Raw genomic sequence first — 22,661 nt, forward strand, 5'->3', positions numbered from 1 at the left:
CTTGCTTCAAGCCCAGTCTCTGGTTCTGAGGAAATGGAGTGACTCTCCCCCATCGTGCTCCATGGAGCCTTTCATGGCCAACAGGTGCTGCTGTGGGTCTGGATCAAGAATTCACTTCCCTGGAAACTGCTGAGGTTTCTGAGGGCTACAGGGAGGGGCGAGGCGGAGAAGCGGCAGGGGGTTTCTGTGTTCAGGGCTTCAGAGACCTGGGAAATGTTAAACCACATGTGATGTCCATTTCCTGCCCTCTAACCTGGCCGGGCAGCAAGGAGGTTCCAGTCTCTTCCAACACAAACCTGCACCTTCCCCACCCCACCTCCTCTGCTCAGCTCTGGCTCACAGGGATGTCAGCAGGGGAGGGGTACACACAGTAGGGCCTTGAAGGGTGTACACAGTTTGAATAAATGGTCCTACAGGCCTGGGGAGTCTCTCAGCCCCCTCCCCCATTTCCTCTGGGAAAGGAATGTGGGGTGGATCCCAGAGGGTGGTGGGGGATGGGGCCAAGGGCTGGGAAATACCAGGCGTAGCTGAGATTCTATTCCAAGCCTTCCTGCCTAGTGTGAGTCCTCCTCCCCTACACCCTTGCCAGCTTCCTCCCCCCAAATCAGGAATTACCCCGCTGAGCAGTCCCTCCCGTCATCCTCTGCTTTGACCAGCTTGCAAAATCCATTCAACTTGATCTCCCTGAGGGTCCCTGGGGCAGGGCTTGGGGGCTACACCTCCAAGGGGAGGGCATCCAGTCTTCCTCCAAATGAGATAATCATCCTTTGACTGTTTGAAAGCACTTTCACTGGATCTCATGTGGCTCTGACCCTAAGGACTGGATATGCAGGGATTGTTTTTACACCCATTTTCAGATGCGGAAACTGAGGCTTAAAGAGGGAAAGTGACCGCTTCAAGATCTCACTTTTACTAAGCTGAAACCTGATCCCGGACTCACTCAGATCTCCTGTATCACCTTGTTTATCCGTTCAAATACCACATCTTGAGGGGCTGCTGTGGGCCAGGTACTGTGCCAGGGGCTGAGACACCTTGGAGAATAAGTCAAGTACCCATCTCGCCCTCAGGATGCTTATATGTCTACTAGTATCCCAGCTCCGAAACCTTTAGGGGTCCCCAAGTTCCAGGTTCAGGCCCGAGCCAGCTGCCTTCATTCCCACCAAGGGAAACCCACACACACCCAGGGAGCCCCTGTGGCAGGGGCTCCAGGCCTCTTCTTTCCATGAGGGGACAATTTGAGGGTGGGGTCAGGGGCCTTCCAGGTTAGGCCTCCAACAAGAGGGCGGCCCGGGCTGTAGAAGCGGAAGGCTGCAGGACCGGCCTGACAACCAGCCACGGGGCAGAAGGAAGAGAGCATCCTGGGCCCAAGGGTCTCGAGACATATAAGAAGAGAGGCCTGTGGTTCCGGAAGTGAGAGGGAGGGGCTCAGGGTCAATTTGCCTGCTTTCCCTTCCCCTGGCTTGCTTAGCGCCTCCCCCCAGAATGTAGGTCCCCAAACCACATGACAAATAATGCCCCTACCCCAAGCGAATCATCCCACATTGATGACTCTCCGACTGGTCCCAGATCTTCATCGCATACCACCAGGCACGTACCCATAACCACCCCCACAACCCCACACACAGACAGAGCAAATCTGCCGCCAGTCCCCGGCCATCCGAGGCATGCAGGCAATGTGATACCCAAGGCATGCCCGCCCAGCCCACGCCTGGGCCTCTGACCCCTGCCCCAGTCTCCCCGCTCCAGGCGGCCTCCCCCACCACGCCCCCCCCAGTCCTCCTCCACCCCTTTGCCCCATTCAGATGCCTGGTTCCCAGCACCACTTGTGTGTCGTCCTGGCATGCCCTAACAGGCCAAGCAGAGGAGCCGGCCAAGCAAGCCCGCGTCTCAACAAACTCCGTGTGCCATAACCCTGCGTCACCGGGAGCGTGGGGACCCCACTCAGTCTGGCCTGTGGGGCAGAGGGCGGTCCAAAGGGCCTCTCCGGACCCCACACTCTCCCCATCCGGAGCCAATCTTGCCCTGAGTCGGGGTGTTTGTGACACCTCCTCTCCCCCGCCACCCCGCCCCGCTCAAACTGGGTCAGAGCCACGGAAGGTTGGAGGGGAGGGGAGAGAAAAGGAGAGGAGGAAACACTTGCCCCTACCCGCCGTCCCACTGCCATCTCAAGGAGGGATCCACGCAATCCCGATGGCTCTGTGGTTAGCGCATGGGCTCTGCAGTCAGTCCTCCGGAGTCCTCCGCTTCTGGGTCCAAGTCCTATCTCTACCACTTTCTGGCTGTGAGACCTTGGGCAAGTTATGGAACCTCTCTGAGCTTCTGCTCCTCACCAATAAAATAGGAATGACACTAATTTCCGCCTCGTAGGTTGTTGGTCATTTCTTTTTATTTTTTTATGTTTATTTAGTTTTGAGAGAGAGAGAAAGAGACAGAGACAGAGCGTGAGCGGGGGAGGGGGCAGAGAGAGAGGGAGACACAGAATCTGAAGCAGGTTCCCGGCTCTGAGCTGTCAGGACAGAGCCCCGACGCGGGGCTCGAACTCACGAACGGTGAGATCATGATGTGAGCCGAAGTCGGACGCTTAACCGACTGAGCCACCCAGGCACCCCATCTTGTGACGAGAACTTTTAAGATCTACTCTCTTAGCAACCTTCAAAAATGCAATTCTGTATTAGTAACTATAGTCGCCATGCCCTACATGTCATCCCCATGACTTATTTATTTTATAACTGGAAGTTTGTACCTTTTGACGCCCTGTTTTGACGCCCAATCTGTGGTCTGTATCTTTGAGCTTGGTTTGTGCTGTTGTCCTTGTTTTTAGATTCCACATATAGGGGAGACCATAAGGTATTTGTCTTTCTCTGTTTGACTTATTCCACTTAGCATAATGCCCTGGAGGGTGATGCAAGCTGTTTTGATTGCCTTCTGGATATTCACACACTCTCACACCCAGCCACACTCACATTCAGACAGGCAGACAACTCAGCCACGTGTATACAAGGACACAGTGACACGTACAGACTTTCATGGAGGTCTGCACTCCGCTGACTCCGGTGGTCCCATTCACGCGGGCGTCATCAAAAGTCCCCACTTCCGGAGCAGAACTTCGGCACTTTGGGAGTGGGGAGGGAGCAGGCAGCGTGAGACCCCAGTAGGCAAGGAACGTGGCCAAGGTGCCAGGCTGGCAGGGCCTCCGCCCAGCAGGAGAGCCGGTCCCCTCCTCAGGGACACCAGAGAGAGGGGAGACTAAAGAGGATCTTTCCTTATGGTGGGAAATGAGTACTTGCTGAAAAGGGTAAATCTGGAGCCAGCCACAAAGTAAACAGCAGGGCCATTGCCCAGGCAACCGCAGGCCGGTGTGGGACAGGGCCACCACAGGTCACTCCACCCCCTGATTTACTCCACTCAGCAGCCCTGGGCTGTCTCAATGCATGGTCTCCATGTATCCATTCTGGTCTCCGGGCCCATCTGGGACTCCCTAGAGGGCAGAGGCCATGATTCCTCCATCAGACTGGGAGCTCCCCGAGAGCAGACAGGGTTTTTGTTGTTGGTATATTCTGTGGGGTTTTTTTGTGTGTTTGTTTTTGTCCCATATCAGTCCAGGGTCTCCCAGAAGTCACGGTTTGTGTCTTTCCCCTCGGATTAGAGACTGCTCAAGGCCATGGCCTCAGTCTTCCTCATTAGACTGACAGCTTCCTGAGGACAACTTTTCAGAAATGGATTGATACTATGAGAGTGCTCTGAACGCAGTAGGCTCTCAAAAATTATTTGTTGGGTCACCTGGGTGGTTTACTCGGTTAAGCATCCGGCTCTTGATTTTGGCTCAGGTCATGATCTCACAGTTCGTGAGTTCAAGCCCCACGTTGAGCCTCGCATCAAGCTCTGTGCTGTCAGCAGGCATTCTCTTTCTACCTCTCTCTCCCCCTCCCTGTCCCCCCCCCCCACCACCCCGGTCTCTAAAAAAAATCCCAAAACAAACAAACAAACAAACAAACAAACAAACAATTGGTTAATGGCAAGGATATGGAGAAACTGGAACCTGTATGCGTTTGTTTTTTTTTTAACGTTTATTTTTAAGAGAGGGAGAATGCAAGTTGGGGAGGGGCTGAGAGGGGGACAGAGGATCGAAAGCTCGAGGATCGACAGAGGCTCTGTGCTGACCGCAGCAAGCTCGGTGTGGGGCTCGAACTCACATACCGTGAGATCGTGACCTGAGCTGAAGTGAGACGACTGAGCCACCCGGTGCTCCACCTGTATATTTTGCTGGTAGAACGCAGAATGGTGCCATTGCTGTGGAAAACAGCCTGGCAGTTCCTCATAAAATTAAACAGAATTAACACAGGATCCAGCAATTCCACTCTGGCTAGGTCTCCGGAAGAAGTGAAAGTGGGGAGGGGGAGTCGGGGGGGGGGCGTCTGGGTAGCTCAGTTAAGCGTCTGACTCTTAATTTCAGCTCAGGTCATGATGTCACAGCTTGTGAGACTGAGCCCCTCTTTGGGATCTGCGCTGACAGCGTGGAGCCTGCTTGGGATTCTCTCTCTCTCCCTCCTCTGCCCTTCCCCTGCTCGTGCTCTCTCTCTCTCTCTCTCTCTCTCAAAATAAATAAATAACCTTTAAAAACAAAAAAGTGAAAACAGGGACTCACAGCAATACGGGCACACCCATATTCACGGCAGCATTATTCGCAATGGCCAAAAGGTGGAAACGACCCAAATGTCAATTGACGCATGAATGGATAAACAAAATGTGGTATCTCCATACAATAGAATTTATTTGGTCTTAAAAAGGAAGGAAATTCTAACCCACATAACACGGAAAAACCTTGAAGACGGTATGCTTAGTGAAATAAGCCGGGAGCAAAAGAGCAAACGTTGGATGATGCTGCTTGTATGAGATATCTAGATTCATAGAGACGGAAAATAGAATGGTGACTGCCAAGGGGAAAGGGGAAAGTAAGTTACTGTTTAATGGGTATGGAGTTTCAGTCTGAAAAGACGAAAACATGCTAGAGATGGACGGTGGGGACAGTTGCACAGTGGGAATGTACTGAACGCCACTGAACCGAACACTTACGATGGTAAATTTTACAGTATGTGTCTTTTACTACAATAAAAAAAAAAAATGACCAAGTCACATTCAAATTCAAATTTTAAAGCACGCTCTTGAAAGAATATGGAACAAATGAACCGGTCTCCCAGGGCGGGCAGAGGAGCAGGTCCTGCCCACAGAGGTTGCCCAGAAAAGCTGGGCACCTCCTGTCCGGAGGGCTTTACCCACCCCACCCCCCTCCATTATGCCTTTTCAGAGACCCTATTGTCATCTTTGGGGCCCTAGTAGTCCCCGAATAGGAGGAGCTCTCAGGCTGCCAGGGGGGTCTGAACCTTGCACGCGGTGAGTCTTTGGCATTGATGAGACCTACCATCTGGACCAAAGGATGAACAAACTCTTGGGATGTCACCTCCCAGGGCACCAGAACCTTGGAAGAGCTTCCCTAGCAAAAGCTGGGCTAACCGTGGGGTTCCTGCGGCCTCACCTCCCTTACCACACACGTCTGTTCCAAGACTACACATGCTTCCACACCACCTGTAACACATACACACACAAGGGTGTGCACGCAGAGGCAAGTCCCTGTTCTCAAATGCTTTCTCAGGCACACACTCCAAGAAAAACATGCCTACACCTTGGAGGGCGCACATTCTGGTGAGCGATGCTGGCAGGTCCCCTGTGCAGCAGAGCCCCCTGCTGGTCCACGTCTGGCACACTTCTCTTCCTCACAGCCCAGAGTGGGCAGGGTGCCCTTATTTCCTCCAGCCCTCTTCTCCCCACTGCATTCTCCAGGCCCCTCAGCCCCCAACCCTGCCCCATCTCATACAGACAGCAGGGTTCCCTGCAGAAGGACAGAGCGACTGTGAGACTTAGGAAGGGTCTCCCTTCGTCAAGGAGTACCGGAAAGAAGCCAGGACCCCTTTTCAGACTAGATCATATTCAGGGCAGTCATTCCTGGAGGCAGGAGAATACTTTCAATGATTCTGCTCCAAAATTATATTCATTCTCCTACTCCATCCACACTGGACAGCTCATTTCGGGGGAGACTGGAGGAGAACTCTGGGAGCAGCTCGCCCTACGGCCCCACACATCCCTCTCGGGAAATTCTTCCTGCTGTCCGACCACCTGGGCAGAAGCAACAGGTGCACCCACTGGTTTCTTTCAGGGGAGCGCTCAGTTCTACTCAAGCTGAGACCACATCCCCTCCCAGAACAGGTCTCAGCAGATTCCGAAAGTCTCCCCCAGGGTACATGGGGCTCCCTGCAGGGAGAGGCTCTCAGCCCCACCCCTGAAACCACCCACCCCCTCATCCCAGGCCCTGCCCAACCCGCCTGGGTCATCCCTTCACCCAGCCTGTGAGCTGAACCTCTCCCTAATCCAGCCCATGATGCCCCAGAGGCAGCTGGAAGGGTGGAGGGGGACGGTGGCTCTGCAAGGACAAACAACCTCCCTTGCTTCCTGCCCACGAGAGCCGGGATGGTTTCTGGGCTGGGCCCTGCGGTCAGAAGACAGATGGCATCGCTTTTGGCCTCAGATCCTACCCCTCACCAATTGCCTGGCCCTGAATTTGGGACATAGTGACTGTCACAGCAGTAATTAAGATTGAACCCTTACTATATGCTGGGCATGCTGCACACGCATTACCTCATTGAACAGCAGAACAGCCTCTTGGGACAAGTGTCACACACACACATACACACACACACACACACACACACACACACACACACACTCATCACCTTGGCCCCTTGGGTTCCCCCACCCTGACTGGTCCTAGGTAGGGAATGCTTGGTGCAGGGCACTGAGGAGTGGAAGACAGGAGGCTAGTGAGAGAGAGAGAGAGAGAGAGAGAGATCACTGTCGTAGCAGGAAGGCTGATGTGGAGAAAGGATCCCACTCGCCCCTGCTCTTTTCTCGCTGTGTGACCTCAAGCGTACTCGGTTTTCTTATTTCCTCAGCTACAAAATGAAGGTAAGGATCACAGCCTGACAAAGTTGCTGGGAAAGCATTCTGGGAACCAACAAATGGGAGGCTTGATGGCCTATGGCCCTATATCCCACCCATCAGAGAGGACCCTGCTTCCGAAATGTCTCCCGAGTCTACACCCCCTTCACCATTTCACCATGTTCTTCACTCTGTTCCAAGCTGCTATCACTCCTCTGATCCCTGAGAGTCCAGACTAACTGTTTTCATATTATGACCACCAGGCCCTGTGGGACATGCCTCCAGGTTCCACACCCACTACCCCCCTTTCCTCTGTGTTCTGCTACCTTGGTCTACTTCCAGTTCCTTTAGGGACTAGGCACCCTTCCAGCCTGAGGTCCTTTGCACACGCTGTTTCTGGAATGCTGTTCTCTTTTCCCCAGCTCCCTCCGCGCCTCACCAACCCACACCCTACTTAATTCCTACCTATCCAGTAGTTCTCAGCAAAAAGTCACTTCCCCAGGGATTCCTCCTCTGGGCGCCAGACTGGGTCAGCTCCCTGTGCACCGTCTTGACTCACATCACTCTTGAGTTAGTGTCTACATATTTATGAGTGTGCTCGGCACACTGTTTCTGAATGCGAAGGAATCAAAGAGCCTCTCTTCAGGGACAGCCCACGGTGGCCAGAACCCTGTCTCCGGGAGGAGTCTGTCTGCAGCAGGGGCTGCTTCAGATGTCGGCCATGTTTTTGTACCCCTGCCCCTTTATCAGTGGAAACTGGATCCAGAAAGTGGGGGTGCTGGAAGAAGGGAGTAAGGGATGGGGAACAAAAGGGAAGCTGCTCCAATGCCCTTTTCAGTGTCCTCTGTCCCCCCCACCCCAGCTGGCCAGGCCTTTGTCCACCCAGGCAGGGCTGGCCCACCTCATTCCCAGATCTCTCTTCCCCCTCCCCCACATTCTCTTAACTGATGAATCCTCAGCCTCCAGGTCTCTTCCAAAAAACCTCCCGACTGCAAGCTAAAGAACTTGCCAGGGTCCCGCAGCTAGTGGCTGCTCTGACTCAAGCCCAGGTCTGTCTGCGGGCAGAGCCCAGGCTCTTAGCCACCTCATTACACGCCTCATTACTACCAGTTTCTCCCCGGAGGCCAGGGCGAAAGACACGCCCCCTCTCCGGGCCTCAGTTTCTTCCTGTGGGCTGGGCCACCTCTAGATTTCTGGAAGACTGGCAGAGAGGTAGGAGGTCGCGGAGGAGGCAGGGCGAGGAAAGGGTAAGGGGAGAGGCGAGCAGGGTGGGAGGAGCGCGGAGGGGCGGCAGCCTCAGACCAGCCAGACGTGAGAAACGCCAAGTATGCGAACTACGCCAGCCCGAGCTATGAATAGTGCGGCCAGGCTGGCAGCCCAGGTCGGCCCTTCCAGCCCTGCAGCCCCCAGCCCCGGCCCGCCCACGCCAGCCCTGTGCTGGGGGTCAGAAACGCGGCGGCGGGGTCCTGCCAGGAGCACAGGGGAGCGGAGGCTGAGTGGCAGGAGCGGAGGGGTGTGGCCATGCAAATGAAATGCGAATGGGGAGCAGCGCGCGTGTCTGATTGGCGGGTGGGGGCCGGCCTGGGAACGAGCGGGGAAGGGGCGCTCCACCAGAGGCGGTGCCCACAGCCAGCACCACCCCGGGCCCCAGCTCACCCCTGCGTCCTTCCCGGCGGCTGGAGGTCCTTCAGGTCACCCCGTGGCTGATACCCCCACTGATGCTGTGCAGCCGATGGAATCCTCTCACCCTCTTCCATCAAGGCCCTGTAAGGCTCTGCCGCCTTTGAGACACCGTCCCTGGGGGGCGCCTGGGGGGCTCAGTCCGCTGAGGGTCAGACTTTTGATTTCCATTCAGGTCAGGATCCCAGGATCATGGCATGGAGCCCATCTGGGGCTCCGCCCTGAGCATGGAGCCTGATTAAGATTCACTTTCTTCCTCTGCCCCTCACCCTAGATAGCCCGCCTGCTCTCTCGCTTTCACGCGCTCTCTCTCAAAAAAATAAAAATAAAGAAAAGACACCGCCCCTGCCCACCCCAGCACCACGTCACCCCCTCCCCCACCTTGGAACTCACCTGTCTGACAGAGGGCTGGCACTTGGGAAATTACAACAGCCCCCAGGCCTGCCTTTGGATTACCACCCCCCCCCCCCTCCTTTCTTCATCGGTGAAGGAGCACACTGAGCTAGGGGCTGGGGACTCAGTCCCTGGCCTAGTGCTGCCCCTTGTGTGTCCCCAAACAAGTCAGTCAACCTCAGAGCCCAGCCCCTAGTCCCATCCTAGGATTACTGACTATGTGTCACTGAGAGTGAGGAGGCAAAGAGACCTAGGATCAAGTCCCAGCTGTGTGTCCCCAGTCAAGTCTCTTCCCTCCCCCAAGCCTGTCTTGGAGACTTGTAAATGGGGTCCTTGAGACGGTTCAGTGTTAAGCGTTTGATACATACCAGTTGCTGAACAAATCTGAGCTCAGTAGTCCACAAAGGATTTTTTTTTTCAATTAATGAAACAGCCCCTGATTTTATGAAGAGACAGGCATGCAACAGATAAAGAGGCCATAGAGCTTAGTGTTTAAACATTCCTAAACAGGATTCAAAGGGATCTGGGTTTGAATCCCAAACTGGCCACTTCCTAGCTGTGTGTCCTTGGACTAGTTACTAACCTCTCTGAGGTTTCTACAATCATAAAGCAGAAATAATCTTGTGCACAGTAGTATTTCCTGGCATGGAAATAATAAATGCTAGTTGCCACAAATATGTGGTTCCCACAATGCGTGCCAGGTGCTTCGGGACTGTTCCTTCATCGGTCAACAGGTCCTGGTCTAGAAGTTGGAGATAAAGCAACGAACAGGACTAAGTCCCTACCCTCATGGGGTTTAAGGTCTCTACTACCCAGAGGAGGAAATTCCCATATATTTGAGGAAACGGGGGGTGGGGGGTGGCACTTACAGAGAAGAATATTTGAACTGGACATTGAAGGATGAATAGGAGTTTAAAAAACAGAGGAGGCAAGGAAGGGGAAGACATGGTATGGGAAATTTCTGGTAAGGGGGAAAGGGTGATACATCCCATTCCTGCCTTGTCCTCTCCACCTCCACCTCCCGTTTCAGCCCTCATCTCTCGCTTGGTCTGCAGCATCCCATCGCCTAACACCCTCCATGGTTCCAAAGTATCTATGGAAGCAAGTAAGCTCCTTAGTGTGGCATGAGGGGTCTGCCATGATGGTGGAGGAGAGGGGTAGGATCTGGCCTTCATTGGCCTTGACAGTCTCATCTCTACTCTCGGTCTTGCACTCACTGATGCCATAAGAAGCCAGGCTATTTCACACCTTTGCTCATGCCAAACCCCTATCTGGAATGGCACTCTCTCCCCACTCCATGAGTCCCTCTTGTTTCTTGCAGACATCTTTCAAGCCCTGGCAAGCTTCCTCAGTGAAGCCTTTTCCCCCTCAGAGCTGGAGCCTTTTTTGAGGAGGCAGGGGCTTTGCCCATATCTATTGATGGAGCCCTGGGCACCCCTACACCGCTCAAGAGCAAACGCTGATTCCAAGCAGGCACAGGGAGAACCCTGGTACACAGCAGAGTCATGGAGAAGCAGAACACAATTGTCCTGTCTGCATCCACCGCCAGGTGATGTCTGCCCTCCCCTCTCCTTCACTATATCAACCCCTACTTGGATTTCAAGGCTTAGCTGGGGACAGGGGGAAGGGTCCACCTTCCCAGAGTGCGGTGGCTGTCCTCCAGGCTTTTTTCTTGTTGAGGAGGGCAGCAGTGACCACAGGACAGGCTTAGGATTCAGAAAGACCCAGATTTAAATTCAGATGCTAGCTGACCTTTGACGAAGTTGTCTGCCCTCTTAGGGTCTCAATTCTTGTATCGGTAAATATACAACCACTGCATGATGGCCGTTTCATAAAAGAACTTGGGGCATCCTCAACTTGGGGTGCCTGGGTGGCTCAGTTGGTTAAGCATCCAGCTCTTGATTTTGGTCATGATCTCGTGGTTCATGAGCTTGAGCCCCATATCCAGCTCCACACTGACAGTGCAGAGCCTGCGTGGGATTCTCTTTCTACCTCCCTCTCTGCCTCTCTCTCTCTCAAAGTAAAAAAAAGAAAAAAAAAAATCCTCAACGATAGGTTTGGAAACAGGACATGAGAGAAAGGAGATTAATCTTACCACCAACTGGTTTTTTACTAACCTCGTATGGCAATTCTACCCACCGACAGTCTTTCCACCTTTGTGACCCCATTCACACTCTGATGATGTCCCCTTGTGTCTGCTTCTGTCTGTCTGACTCCCCAGTTAGGCCAGGCCATTTTTATGTTAATATTTTTGGCAGGGGGCAGCAAAGAATGTTCTAGACTGGCAGACAGTATAGAGATAAATCTCAGAACCCATGGTTAAGGAAATTGTACTGGAGCTTTTGGGTGGTAGGAAAGGCAGACAGTGAACCCCTTGAGGGCAGGGCTGTGTCTTACTCATCCAGATCCCAAGACCCACAGAGAGAGCTGAGAGCACAGACAGTGCGTAGGAAATGGTCACCAAATGAACAAAGGTCGGTTTGCATTGAGATCTGGCCACTGCCTGATTTTCCAGTTCCTGGAGTCTGCTCCTTCTAACCCCCACGAAGTTAGGGACACTCTATGTATATGCCAGGCCTGGGAATGTCCTCAGCGCCCCAGGCTGCACCCAGTCTCTCAGATAACACTTTAGCCAGCACAGTGGGGACCTAAGCGCGTGGGAGCCACCAGAGGAGGAAAAGCTCCCAGGAAGGAAGGAAAGAGGGCTGTTTTTCTGTCCCAGCAGCAGTCTCAGTCTGGTTGCTGCCTCCTACTCCCCTCTAGCAGACATCTCACCACCTCCTGGGCTCTGGGTTCAATCTCAGCTGCCCCCTCACCCCCACCAGGAGCTGCAGGGCAGTGGAAGGGCCCAGTGCCAAGGATTCATTAGAGTTAATGAAGGCTCAGCTCTGCAGATGCCAGTGTGAGATACAGGAGAGTACCAGAACCACCCACAGCCCCCCATCAGGGCCCGGGGGTGCTCAGTTCCCTCCTCCCCCTCTCTTGGGGAGGAACCAGGGGCCACACCCTCAGAAGAAGAAAGGAAGATTTAGAAGAATCATTTCAAGTATAGAGAGTGCCAGGATGCCAAGGACAGATCGGGGTGTGGGGACATGAACTAGAAAACAGCCTCAGGGTGGGGTACAGGTCTCACCCGAGCTCACCTGGGCTCACCAAGGTGCCACTGTCCACTGCTCAGTCCAAAAAAAAACCCACCAACGGCCAGCCGCTCCTTCCTCTCCCTCCTTTCATAGAATCACGGCAGGTCAGAGCTGAAGAGACTCTGGAAACTTCTCCACTGCCCGGGGATTACGTATAACTATGCAGCCACCTGCACCATCTCCCCACCTGGCTTCTGTCCTTCATCTTCCTCCCATTTCTGCCTGTCCCTTCCCTCTGCCTTTATCCCTTTGACCTTGGCCTTTCTCTAGGCCTTGGCTCCCCCATGAGTCAAGCAGGGAGTTGGGAGGTGGTGGGGGAGGGGGAGGTGCTGCCTATAAAAACCTTCCAGTTGAAATTTTCAAAGATGTCTCCCCTTCATTTGGCCTCTCTCTCCCTCCTTCCCTTTCTCTTGGAGAACAATCCAGAGTTTCCTTCACATCCAGAATGAAGGAGAGTGTGATGGGGGGTGGGAGTCTCCAGCCTTTTGGGGGGTTCTCAAGAGCAGGAAAAGCTCCAATAGGCCAGACTGCCACCGTCCCTCCTACTGGGGGCTCTAAGTCCTGTGTTGGCACCAGATTCCCTCCAAGGAGTGTTCTCGTGCTCTTTGAGGAAATTAAAAAGGAAGATGCAGCTGTGGATTTAGGAGCCCAGAATCAGACAGAAATCAATGCGGGGACTGATAGAAACCGGGCACAGGGCCAAAGTGAACTCTACCCTTCTCTATATTGACCCACACTTGGGGCCAAGCCTCTTGGAGTGGTTGTCCTCCTAAATGGCTTCCACATGTCCCCCTAGCTTGGCCAAATTCCTCCAGCCCACGCCCCTCCTGCCAGCCTGCCCTCGCAAAGAGGCTGGCACTGGGTCTGTTTCCATCCTTGGCTTGCGGGTCCCAGTCATTCCTAAGCCCCGCCCTGAGCTGTCTCTCCTCCCAGGGATTCAGGCTGAGCTTTGAAAGGGTCACTTCAAAGAGGACCTGCCTGCTGAGGGCCCAGCCAGACCCAGGGACGGCTCCTCCTCGGCCAGATTCCCGGAGGCTGGGGACAAAGGCCCCACTGTTCCCCCGACCCCCAGACGCCCCCAAATGCACTGGGCATAAGAAGTCTTTCTTTCCCCCAGTTCCGCTCTTTACAGGCCCCAGCTCTTTGCCACTGGGAGTAACCCTGGCCCCTCCTTCAGGAGAGGGCTGGGGCATGGGGGGACGGGGAGCTGGCAGATCCCCCTCCTCTGCCACCATACCCCCTCGGGCTGCCAGGATGTGAAGGCAGCCTTGGAGCCGACTTCAGGACTGGTGGCCCATGTGCCTCACTGCCCCTCAACCAGCAAGCCCTGCCCAGGCCTGCAGTGGCCCCCTCCTTCTCCCATCCTTCAGAACCACAGCCGTCCTTCCAGGCCTCCTCCAGGCAGCCTCCCAGGACTCCCTCTCCTAGAGGAGCCTCACAGCCCCAAACCACAGCAGCCATCTCAGGTTCCCAGGACGCTGGGGTTCTGCCCCTTCTCCCCAGTACCCCACAGCAGAAACCGGGTCTCACCCGCTCCTCTAACTTCCTACCACACGGTGCTGCTCCCAAAGCAGGGCCCTTAAAGTTTCTGTCTCAGCTCCTCACCCCATGCCTGAATTCCTTCTAGACCAGCTTGTGCTTGTTCACCTCCACTGACGGGAGCCTCATTACCTCCAGGGGCAGCTCATTTGCTCGGACCAGACGGGGGGTTCTCTTTATTGCACCAAAAGCATGTTGTTCTCATTTCCATCCATTGATGATTATCTGTTTCATAATAGCTGCTCCTAGTAGGTGAAATTATCTCATGTCAGCCACTCTACCTGTATCACCCCCTTGAATCCTGTCAATGACTTTGAGGGGTGATTTCAGCGATATGAAAATTGAGGCTAAAAACAACTAAATAACTCGGTCACAAGGTCCCAGTCACACAGTGAGTAAAGGGTAAGAGCTGCAAGTTGAACCTTAGCAGGCGGAAGGCAGGGCCCGAACAACCAACCTGCCTCCCAACGTGCCGAGGGGCCCAGGCCTCTTGTCTCCCACGGTTGCCTGTCTGTATTAAAAGGACATCCCCAGGCTGGGGTCTTCGTTTTTCTTAGAGACCTTCCCAGCAGCCTTTGCCAGCAGATGAAGTGTGGCCTGGGCATGGCGGATGACTGATGTTATTGCAGACCAGCAAATGGGGAGCAGAGGGATAGTCAGAGGGAAAGAAGCCACCTGCCCAGGGGCACGTGGGTTTGAGGCGGGTGGAGGAGACGACCCTGGGGCTAAGGTTTAGGCCTGGAGGTGGCTGGAAATTCAACCTCTTCCCACGGAGGAGAGGTAGAGAGGCAGCTATGATGAGCCACGCCTTAAACCAGACACTCTGTCCACCCTCCAACTTGAAAAGGGCAGAATTTTCCACCAAGGTGATGCCTTGGGCTGAAGATCTCAGGGCCAGAGAGATGAAAAAGGAATAGGACTCAGTAATCCTACCTGTAGTCTTTACCCATGTGCCCGCTGCTCAGCACCATCCCCTTAGAATTCGGGGGGGGGGGGGGAGAAGGAGGGAGTGAGAGCAAGACAGAAGCCAGAAGACTGAGGCCCCCCAGTGGCCCCTGTTAAGCCTTAGAAGGCAGTCGTGACCGGGTGTGAGTAGCTTTCCTTTCCTCTCTAGGTTTAGATCAGGCACTCCCAGCACAGATAACACAGTGATGCACCTCTAGGCTGCCTTCCCAAGACTCCAACTCCAGCTACTTCCAAAGGGTGAGATTACAGGGTTCTGTGGTTTTTCCATATTCTGTCAATCAGTCAGTCAACAAACATTCTCTGAGCACCGGCTGTGTGCCTGGCCCTGTGGACAACAAGACAAACACCGCACCTTTGGGGCTGCTTGGAATGAGGTTGAGAGCACAGTCAATTCCTCAGCCCTGCCACTTACTACTAGCCGCGTGACCTTAGGGAGACACAATTTATTTGTGCCAGTTTCTTCACCTGTTAAGTGGGATAGTGAGAATGCATTTACCTAGTGGTAAACACTATGGAAGTGGTTCTTATTATTATTTTCTTGTCCTCAACTAACTCCAGGATAATGGGGGAGACTGATGTGTAGACCAACTGTCACAATGCCAGGGGTAGAGCTGGGCACGGGGCACCCTGGGAGGCCAGGAGAAGGGCTGCTCCCTGGCCTGCACTTCATAAACATTTATAGAGAGCCGCTCTGTGCCAGGCGCTGTGCTGGCCACTGGGGACACAGAGATGAACGGGACACATTGTCCACTCATCCGTGCTCCTCCCCTCTCTCCCAAGGCCCAATCCCAGAACCCTGCACTGAGCGGGGGGGGGGGGGGGGGGGGGGGGGCATCATGAACAGAACAAAGTGGAGAGAATCAAGGCCTGGAAATCAGGACACCTGGGTTCATGTCCACCACGCACGGGGTACCTGACCTTGGGCACTCTCTGGCCTCAGTTTCCCCACTGTGGCATGAAGGAGTTGGACAAGATGACCCCTCTGGTCCCGCCCCACTTCTGACAGGTGATGAATAACTCCACTCCCACAGAGCTTGAAACTCACCCCAAGTGCAGTCCCTAGGCCATCCCAGCCTGCTGGCCGGCCCACTGAGGCAGTGGGGAAGAGATGTCTGCCTGGCACTGACTGGCACTGCCTTGCTGAAGAGCTGGCACAATTTCACATGAAATAGGGGGGCCTGGATCTAAAGGCGGGTTGTTTGAAGGGGGTGGGGGGTGCTGGGGAAAGGCAGAGCCAGCTCCCACAGGCCCTATTCATAGCTCTCCCTGGGGAGGGAGACACAGCAGGATAATTAAAACCGGGCTTTGTCCAAATCCCTGACCAAGCCAATATCTCACCTTTGAACCCCTGCAGCCAACAGAGCAGGGCTGATGTCCCTTTGGAAGGAAAACACCAATGAACTGAGCCACAGTCCAAGTGCTATGGGCCAACATGGGGTGGGGGTGGGGGTGTTGGAGGAGTAAATGAGCGGATTCCAGACCCACCAACATGGATGGGCGCCTGGGGCTTCGCCACCCTGAGGCCTCCCTCCGGTGGCCTTCCCGGTACCAGCCTGACAACAAGCATCCAAGCTCCAATCCAGCGAGAGGCTAACCTTGTTCTTGGGCTGTGTCCATGATGGACCCAGATTCAGGGTGGGAGTGACAGCAGGGCAAGGGAGGTCCCGGGAAGCAGGATGGCAGGGTGAGAGTGTGGTCTCTGCAGCCAGATTGCCTGGCTCTACCACTTGTTTACGATGTGATCTTGGCCAAGCAATTAGCTGTCTATGCTTCCGTGTCCTCAACTGTAAAATGCCGATAATAACGGGACCCACGTCACAGTGGTGTTGTGAGGATAAAATGAGGTAATTTATAAAAAATCCTGACCTTGCTACCTATCTCTTAACTCTCAGCTGTATTAATAAAGCAACTCCCTCCCTTAAAAACACCCCCCCCTCCAAGAACATATACTCATTTGAATATATTTGCATCCCCTATGAATCTCTCCAGAATCCCGCACTGGAAGCCAACATCACAGGAAGCTACGTAACCCACTATGTAACCCACTATACCGGAGGAAACTTCCTAGAGTGACATCCAAGCCAGACTGGCTCACAAGCCTCTCCCTACAAGTTCCCCTGGATAGCTAACTCCCCTTCCGCAGGGGCTCAGGAGCAACCTGATGAGGGGTCAGAGAAGTCCCCATCCAGGCAGCCCAGCACAAGGCCTACGCAAGAGGGACTGGGTTCAGTCCCTCTCTGCTCGGGCTGTGATCCTTGAAAGCCTGCCCCATTCCCCACGGTGTCCTAAAGCCACTTTCCTAACAGCACTCCCCTCTCCAAAGCTTCACCTAATGCCAGGATTCTCATCAGGGTACCCAGGTTCTAGCCCGGGCACGATCGCTGTGTAGTCTCAGACCCTGATACCCACCCTGCCCGCTCCCGGAGCTTCTGGGGGTCCTGGAAACCAGCATTGGAGGTAAGGGATTTACTGCTCTCATCATTCCCAAGGGGAGGGCAAGGCCTCAGATGCCGGAACTGGAGTTTCCAGGCACCTAGGGGTCGACCCAATCACCTTGTGAGCAAGTGGAAGAGGCTGGGACTGGGGGACCTTTGGGTTGTGTTTGGAGGCGAAATGACTGGTTATGTAATGGAGATTCAAATCGCATGCCAATGAGCACATCTCAGGGAGAGCAGCCACTTTGGGGAATAAGGCTGTTGCCCTGGCAGAGGGGGAGAACCACAGGGAATCAAACTCCATCCACCCCCAGCTGGGCCTGAGGTAGGGGTGGGGGGTGGGGGTGGACATGGCAGGGGGGGTGGAGATGAAGTATGTGTTAGTGAGGGGGAGACTCCAAGGGACTCAGGCTTAATGACCTCCACCCCCACCCCCTGTCCATCCTGAAATTCAAGTTTGTAATTAGGAAACACTTTGGCTGAAAGGCGCAGGGAGAGTCCAGGAAGAGAGATGCAGACCGAGGGAGAACTGAGCATACATCCAGCTCCTGAGAAACACACCAGTCTCGGAAAGAGTTTGCAAAGCACCAGACCCCAGTTCCAACGTGGGATGGTGGGAAGGGGAGGCAGCTAGGGAAGAACATCCATCAGTAAGCCTTGTCAGAAGAGGAAGAGGCCTCAGCCCAGACCTTGACCACAACCTGGACCCCTAGGAAACTCTTCCAAACTGGGAAAGAGCTGGCCTGACAGTGCCCAGCCCTTCAACTTGGGAAGGAGGGTGGTGTGTGTTGGGGTACTCCAGTAGCCCCAGGGCAGCCAGGCTCGGAGGTAGGGGGCTGGCTCCAAAGGGGCCCGGAGGCCCTTGCTGGCCCATCCCCAGCTTCAGCAGCTGGTAGATGAAAGAATCCAAGCAAAGCAGCCCAGCGCTGAGTAATGGCCCTGGCACCCCGCGCCCAGACCCACCCACAGCCAGCCTGAGGGGGCAGAGGGGAGGGCAGTGGAGCCCTCGGGACCCGGGATCCCGGTCCCAGGAGCCAGTGGGGCGGCAGACCCAGCTCCCCGAAGCTCGGCGTGCGGCCCGGCCCGGTAGGGGGCGAGTGTGGCGCGGGGAGGGGGGTGTCCGGCCCCAGTGGCCAAGGACATCCCGCTCCGGGAACCCCCTCCCCCACTCCCTCTCGCTCCAGCTGTGCCGGGGCCTCGCCAACGGAAAACGAAAACTCGGGCAGAGGAAACAGCGGCAGGCGCCCCGCCTGAAAAACCCGGACAAAAGGCGCGGGCCTCCCGCCCCCGCTGCCCGGCCGCTGGGGGCCTGGCACGGCTGCCCAGGTCGGTGCCCTCTGCCCTGGCAGCCCCGTGCGCGTCCCGGCCCCCGGCCTGCCTTCCTCCTTCCCGCCCCCTGCCCAGGGCAGCTCTCGCTCCGGCTCCCTCCCCGGCCCACCACCAGCCGAAGTTCCCAGCAGCCGTGCCCGCGGTGGCCGCACCGTGCGCCCCCGGCTGTGCCCGCCGAGCGGGGGCGCCGCGACCCCGACCCCCCGCGGCCAGCTCCCCCGCAGCGCCTGGATCCGCCCCCTCCCCTGGCCCAGCGCCCTCACCTGAGGGGGCCGGGGCTCCGGGCGGGGCGGGATCCCGACCAGGCAGAAGGCGACTCCATTCATCGGGCGGCAGCGGCGGCTCTGCGGCCAGGGCACTGCCGGGGGTGCGGGCAGGGACCCGGGAGGGGCGGGGCCGGAGGGGGCGGGGCCGAGCGCGGAGCGCCCCCACCCCCGGGGGCCAGCCCCTTCGCTCCGCCCCCTGCGCTCGACGGGGCTCACCCACCGCCTCTCCCCAGGGCAGCTGACTGGTAAAGGGGGCTCACGCAGGGGTTTGCGCCGGCAGCGGAGCTAGAGGGCAGTATAGCCCGGAGAAGGGAGGTGGTCTCACTCAGGGAGACAATTTGGACTAGCCTCCCGGGAACCGGCCCAGATAGATGGTGATCCTGGCCGGCCCAGGAAAGAGGCCAAGGGCACCGAACCCAGAACTAGCACAGGGAGAGGGAGGCAAGGAGGAAGGAAGGCAGAGAGAAGCAGAGAGAAACACAACCAGACAGAGGTGCTCAGAAACAAAGCCTGAGAGACACAGAAAGCATGAAAGAGGCAGAGACAAGATAGAGACAGAGTAGAGAGTGGCAGAGAAAGAGACAAAGATGAAGAGAAACGCGGGTTGAAGAGACGGAAAGACGGAAGAAGGCTTACAGAGCTTTCCCATCCTCATGGAGACAGGGCAGAGATGGTGATGCCCATGCGGGTGGGGGCGGAAGGGACTAGATAGGGCCCCTCTATCTAGGGCCCCCGTCCCAGGGAGAGTCTCGGCCCAGGACCCCAGGGAGACAGAGGAATGGAGGCTGGAAGAAAGAGGTGGGCAGGTGCCCCAGCCCTTCAGACCCCCAGCCAGCCAGCCTGGGGCTCAGGCCTCTGGACCAGCCCATAGATCTGCTCTGCAGTAGACAACAGTGAGAGCCCAGATACCCCCAGGCCTCCCAGTTACATGCTTTCCACAGCCTCCCTTTGGGGCTTCATTCCAAGATGGGTCCAAAGAGCCACTGGGGTCTTGAGCCAGTTCATTTCCTTGCCCCCAAGCAGGACCCCTCATCAGGCCATCTCCTGATGAGCCAGGAAGAGATAGTCCTTCAGTCCTTCATTTCTGCTGGAAAGTTCTTTCTGCTATCTAACTGACGTCCTTCTTACTTCCTATTTCCGACAGCCCATGCTTACCTCTTTCCCATGCCTTCTTGCAGTTTTCAAGGGCTCCTGTATTCCTTCTCCCAGATTATGAAGGAAAGAAAGCAGAGGCCACAGGTAGATAGGAATTTGATTTGGACAAGACGGGCAACGAAAGTGGAAGACTGACTCTCCCTACTGGAATCACCCAACCCCTCTGGGGCAAGGAGACCACCAAAAACCTGCTTGCTTCACCACCATCACCAACCCCAAGTCCCCGCAAGATCAGGGACTCAGGTCCTGGAGGGGGTTGAGGGGCTCAGCCACTAACTGGGCCATCCCTGCTCCTGTGAGCCTGAGGAAGGAGACGCTGACTTGTTTTTAAATCTGACGTTTTATTTCATTTCTTTTACATCCCCTGGAAGTCCAGGCAGAGGGATGCTTTTACGATGATGGAAGGGCACTTAATGACCCCTCTTCCTGTCCTCCTCTCTCCATCAAGGTCGCATGCAGCTGGAATTATCCCCCACTTCTGAGAAGTGCTTCCTGCTATCTAACTGTAATCCGTCATGCTGCCTGTATTCTCTTGCTTTGTTTTCAACAACGTTCCCGTTTCTACCTCTTTCTGTCCCGTGGTTCCTATGGTTCAAGACTTGCTGCCACCCTGGCTCAGGGGTCCTTTTCTCTCAGAACAAACGGGCTGTCTGTGTGAGGGGGAAGCAGTGGCATCAGGGATCCAGGCTGAACTGAGGCTGTGGGGGAGGGGAGGAGAGGAGGGAGGTGACCACTGGGGTGCCCCTGGCTCACTTTTTCCAGAGTCTGATGCCCTCAGACCCTGCGGGAGGCAGTGAGAGGAAATGAGCTCACACCGGCCAGCAGATGAATTCCTCCCTCCACAATGCACTGCGCTCACCTCCCCCACCCTCTCCCACTTCCCAGAAAGTGCGCTCTTCCCCCACCCTGCTGCCCTTCCCACCTCTTCCTGCACCTTGACCCGCACCCCCATCCTGTCCCAGCCCTCCCCCCATCAAACTTCTCCGGCCCCTCTTCCTCCCGTCCTTTCCCTCAGACTCCCCGGGTCTCGCTCCCTGGTCCCACCACCCACCCCCAAATCCACTCTATCGCGGGCACACTCTTGCTCTAGGGGTCCTAGAAGTACCGCTGAACAGGGGCAGAAGGTGTCCCTCACTGAGGACCCCCCTTATACTTCCCCTCTTTCTAAGACCCTCCCCCCAGCCCAGTCACCTGCCTCTGTTCACAAATGCTTAGTGGGAACCCTAGTAGATGAGGGGTTGAGGGAGTGGAGGTCGCCCCTGGGAAGATGGAGAGTAGACCTAGCTCCTTCCCTTGAGGAGTCCTCGGCTTTTACCAATCCTGACTCTGTAGTGACATGTCTGAAAAGGAGCAAAGGGAGGCTAGAGAAACAGAGGAAGGCTTCCACAAGGAGGTGGCCTTGAGCTTCTGGGGGCTTCACGGATGAGGGGGGCAGTGGCGTGGAGTGGGGAATGGGGGGAGCGCTCCAGGGAAAAGGACTCTCATAGGCAAAGGCAGGGAGGCAGGAGAAAGCAGAGTCTAGTGGCGTGGCTGGCACCAAGCAAAGGGTATGGAAGGTACATACGTGGGCAGGAAGCATGGAGGGAAGAGGAAGGAAATGTGGGCGGGGATATGACGAGGGAGGGACTGGGCCTTGAGGCACTTTGATTCTAGCCTGGCCGGGGGCAGGGATTGAAGCAGAGATGTGCCACGTTGCCAGAAAGAAGGAGGGCCACGAGGAGATAGGAATGGTGGGGAGCGGGGTGGGGGAGACACTGCACCAGGGCAGGGGCAAGAAACATCAGAGACCCCAGGATGTGGTGACCAAACTGGGAGTTGGGGGAAGGAGAGTGTTCTCGAGGGAGAGGGGGCATGCCAGGCCCCGTATGGGCCTTTGTATGTATTATTCCAGGTCAGCCTTAAAGGGAGCTGTGAAAGAGATACTATAATCCTCACTTACGGCTAAGGAAACGGAGGCCCAGAGAGCTTGAGTCTCTGACCTAAGTCCAGCCAGGATCTGAACCCAGGCATGTGGGCTCCAGAGTCCGCACACTGAACCTATAGGCTGTGTTGCCAGTGGACAACTGCGGGCAGAGGCCCGAACGGGGGACATGGCTTTGGAAGTCGTCAGTAGACCAGGAGTGTGATTCAGATTCTACAAGGGCAGGTGCAGGGAGGAGACTGGGTAGGGGACGGGACATGAGGAGCACCCACCTTTAGGGGCACGTGAGGAAGGAAGAGGGCGTGAGGACGACAGAGAAGAACAGAGTGGAAGCAGGGGGCCAGAGGAAGTGGCACTGTGTTGGGCAGAGAGGGCACTTTCAGGGGACTGGAGGAGGCAGAGGCCAGCTCATACAGGGAGAAAGAGTCAGGGGTGAGGAAGTGGAATCGGGCTTGTTAAAAAACAGCAGCACACGGGTCCCTGGGTGGCTCAGTCGGTGAAGCGTCCGACTCTTGATTTGGGCTTAGGTCTTGATCTCACGGTTCAGGGGATCGAACTCTGCACTTGGGCTGGGCACTGGCAGCGCAGAGCCTGCATGGGACTCTCTCTCTGCCTTCCCCACACGCTCTCTCTCTCTCTCTCTCTCTCTCTCTCTCAATAAATAAATAAACTTAAAAAAAAAAAAAAAAGAAAGAAAGAAAGCAGCACAGGTGAGCTGTGGGAGAGACTTGGGTGGGAGAGAGACCTGAGAGGGTGATGAGTGGAGTAAAGAAAAAAGCAGTTCATGTGGCGCTCCAGAGGGAGAACCTGTGTTCCCCACCGTCAGGGAGGAGTCCTCGGACCAGAG

At 55.6% G+C, this 22,661-nt stretch overlaps 1 protein-coding gene and 1 long non-coding RNA gene across 2 annotated transcripts in view; one reads left to right on the plus strand and one right to left on the minus strand.

Annotated features, from left to right (window-relative positions):
• The window catches only part of ARHGAP23 (Rho GTPase activating protein 23), a 71,948-nt gene extending 53,081 nt beyond the window's left edge, over positions 1-18,867 (minus strand). Inside the window, 1 exon segment of the mRNA XM_053893360.1 lies at positions 18,736-18,867. Within this exon segment, the coding sequence (XP_053749335.1) occupies positions 18,736-18,798 (63 nt within the window). The 5' untranslated portion in view covers positions 18,799-18,867.
• On the plus strand, positions 18,384-20,461 carry LOC128774310 (uncharacterized). Its single transcript, XR_008418902.1, has 2 exons — positions 18,384-18,469; positions 19,917-20,461. It is a non-coding gene; the product is annotated as an uncharacterized LOC128774310 (long non-coding RNA).
• Positions 20,462-22,661: the final 2,200 nt, after the last annotated feature.

This window comes from Panthera pardus, unplaced genomic scaffold (assembly GCF_024362965.1).
Source record: "Panthera pardus isolate Hobbes unplaced genomic scaffold, ASM2436296v1 HiC_scaffold_3, whole genome shotgun sequence".
Lineage (NCBI taxonomy): Eukaryota > Metazoa > Chordata > Mammalia > Carnivora > Felidae > Panthera > Panthera pardus.